The following is a 3038-nucleotide window of genomic DNA, read 5'->3' on the forward strand; positions in this document are numbered from 1 at the left end:
CAATTCTCCTGCCTCAGCCTCCCGAGTAGCTGGGATTACAGGCGCATGCCATGTCTGGCTAATTTTTTTCCGTATTTTTAGTAGAGACGGGGTTTCGCCATGTTGGCCAAGCTGGTCTTGAACTCCTGACCTCAGGTGATCTGCCAGCATCGGCCTCCCAAAGCACTGGGATTACAGGCGTGAGTGCCATGCCCAGCTGGATGAATAAGTTCTTTATAGCATTTTACTCTTGTATAAATTGCTGAAGTAAAAAATCTTAGCATGTAATTTTGTGTTCTTACACTCATGTTTCTGTAGGACAGCTTCTTAGAGGTGGTTTCCAGGTGGGTGAGCATACATGTTTTTAGTAGAGATGCCAATTGGCCTCCAGAAGGGTTGGATTGATTTGCACTCCTGCGGCAGGATGAGTACACACCCTTTCTTTGTCTCTGGCTAAGGCTAGAGTATACTGATATTAATGATCAACAAAAATCAAATCTTTTTTCTCTTTTTGTCTATAGCTGATACCCCAATGTCCTTCTTTGACTTTGTGGTTGATCCTCACTCTTTCCCCCGTACAGTGGAAAACATCTTTCATGTTTCCTTCATTATACGGGTAAGATTAAAGATTATTTTTCTAATTGCTTTTATATGCTTTTAAAAGGATACATAAGAAAAGCTGTAGAAGGGAGCTGGCAAAGGTATCTGTATACACTAGCCAGTATATGTTTCAGACCCATTGTAGCAAAACGTTAATTGGCATATTAGGTAGAAGAAGCTAGCTAAAATTTTATGTGCTTGCTTTTATGTTTTAGACATTATGTAGAGAAAGAATTGGAAAAATTTGAATATGGAACTGTAGATTAGGTAACAGTATGGTATAAATGTTAAATTTCCTGAATTTGATAGTTGTCATGTTGTATAAGAGAATGTCCTTGTTCTCAAGAAATACACACTGAAAGATTAGGGAAAAGCAGCAGGCCGCCTATCATTCTCACTTCATTCATAAATAATAGTTGTAGAGTGATAAAGTAAACATGGTAACTAACACTTTAATGAGTGATGAATATGGATAAAGAATATATGGCATGTTTATAGCAGTTTTATAGCCCTTTAAGTGTGAAATTATTTCAAAAAATCGGTTTTAAAACTCTACTCAGAAATGTACCATGGAAATTTACTTTAGACTGTTTTTAATCTTACTTCAGGTTGCATTCCCACATGTAAGATGAATTTGATTTTAACCTTAGAGAAAAGCTTATGTCGACCAAAGTATTTTCTCAGAAATAATAACAAAGGCATATTTTGCTAGTGGTTCCAGTGACAGAATTATGCAGAATAAAATGTGGAGTATTCCAAAATATATATAAATCAGTTAAAGAGACAAGATGAGTTTCACTTAAGAGATTCTCAGGATGGAGGCTGTGTCTGGGTGAAAGAGCTGATTAGAAACCCAAAAGATACCCTGTGTAAACAAAAGATACTAGGGAAGTCTTATCTATATCATCACATTATTGCTATAGTATAATTTGATTTTCTGAGATACTGAATTTTCTGAGTAATTTTTTTCATCTAGTGGTTATAGGTTTGAGTCTTAAATGTTTGTCTTCTCCTAAAATCATGTTTTCCTTTTAGGATGGTTTTGCAAGAATAAGACTTGACCAAGACCGACTGCCAATAATAGGTAAATGATACTATGTTTGGAAAAATTAGTTTTAGAGAAAATATATTTGTTAGTAGAATTTAAGTATTTTACTAAATGTAAATGAATTTTCAATGTAGATTAACGTTTACAATATTGTATCTTGCTTAACTACCTGAAGACATTGAAAACATGGCCAGCGTCTAAAATTTGATGGATTCATCTATATTATTGATTCAACATCTGCTGTAAATGTTAACAAAGAAATGATGTAATTTCCATCAGATCTTAATTTAGAAATGACTGCAGTCATTTTTGTAGTATCCCTCTTTCTAATCACGTTTTGTCAGATGCCAGCACCTTCTTTTCTCCTGGAGGTTCTAAGAATCTTTCATTCTTACCTGAATAATTTCACACTCTCCATTACTCATGTCCTCCCAAGGTCTCCTGTGGAGAGAATATTTCCATCACGCTTACCTGCTACTTTCGATGTTCTCAGTGTCCTATTGGACTCACTAGGGCTTAGCTCTGTGGTTGACACACAGATATGCAGATTTTCAAATGTCTCGAATGTGTTACTCACTCTACTACATGTTTTTTTAAATGGAAACAGATGGGATGACTGACTACTGTAATAATACTGCAGCAGCTCCATAATGCATGAAAGCCTAAAAAGTATGTAATATTATAAGTATCTTTTCAGTACAGGTTTCATTGCTATTATACATCAGTTTCCATTTAGATTGCCTGTTCCGATTTAATAACCTTTGATAAATTTGAAAAATTTGTCTTTCAAACAGAGCCTGTTAGTATTAATGAAGAAAATGAGGGATTTGAACATAACACACAAGTTAGGAATCAAGGAATTATAGCTTTGAGTTACCGTGACTGGGAGGTAAAGCTCTGCCTGTTGCCCCTGCATAGTTCTGACTCTGACTTCACTTTCTGTAAACCCAATGCCTAAATGTTCATTATTGTCTGCCAGGAGATTGTGAAGACCTTTGAGATTTCAGAGCCTGTGATTACTCCAAGTCAGAGGCAGCAGAAGCTAAGTGCTTGATGCTAGCTGAAGGTAATGTTTTCAGTGCGATGGCTACACAGTTTTATTAAAGTTTATTTGGCAATCCAAAGTATCCTTTTTCCCCATTCCAGTGAAATTTGGAGTTTTGCCTCCCTATAGTGCCCTATTCTTAGAACTGTGTAACGGGTGAGAAAGGCATAGTGGTTCCCCGTTCCCGTCTCTGGATTGATTAAATTTGTGCTGTTAAGATTTGCAGCTGAGGCCAGGCACCGTGGCTCATGCCTGTAATCCCAGCACTTTGGGAGGCTGAGGCAGGCGGATCACGAGGTCAAGAGTTCGAGACCAACCTGACCAATATGGTGAAACCCCATCTCTACTAAAAATACAAAAATTAGC

General features: G+C 36.8%; 1 protein-coding gene across 2 annotated transcripts in view; it reads left to right on the forward strand.

Annotated features, from left to right (window-relative positions):
* The window catches only part of NSMCE4A (non-SMC element 4 homolog A (S. cerevisiae)), a 19308-nt gene that overhangs the window by 14149 nt on the left and 2121 nt on the right, over window positions 1-3038 (forward strand). The window contains exons 7-10 of one of the 2 annotated variants that reach the window (XM_011930246.1): window positions 501-595; window positions 1615-1663; window positions 2422-2516; window positions 2607-2693. In XM_011930246.1, coding sequence (XP_011785636.1) covers window positions 501-595; window positions 1615-1663; window positions 2422-2516; window positions 2607-2681 — 314 coding nt within the window. In that variant the 3' untranslated portion in view covers window positions 2682-2693. The remainder of the gene's footprint in view (window positions 1-500; window positions 596-1614; window positions 1664-2421; window positions 2517-2606; window positions 2694-3038) is intronic. The other variant, XM_011930247.1, reaches the window with a different exon arrangement.

Source organism: Colobus angolensis, unplaced genomic scaffold (assembly GCF_000951035.1).
Source record: "Colobus angolensis palliatus isolate OR3802 unplaced genomic scaffold, Cang.pa_1.0 Scaffold85, whole genome shotgun sequence".
Classification (NCBI taxonomy): domain Eukaryota; kingdom Metazoa; phylum Chordata; class Mammalia; order Primates; family Cercopithecidae; genus Colobus; species Colobus angolensis.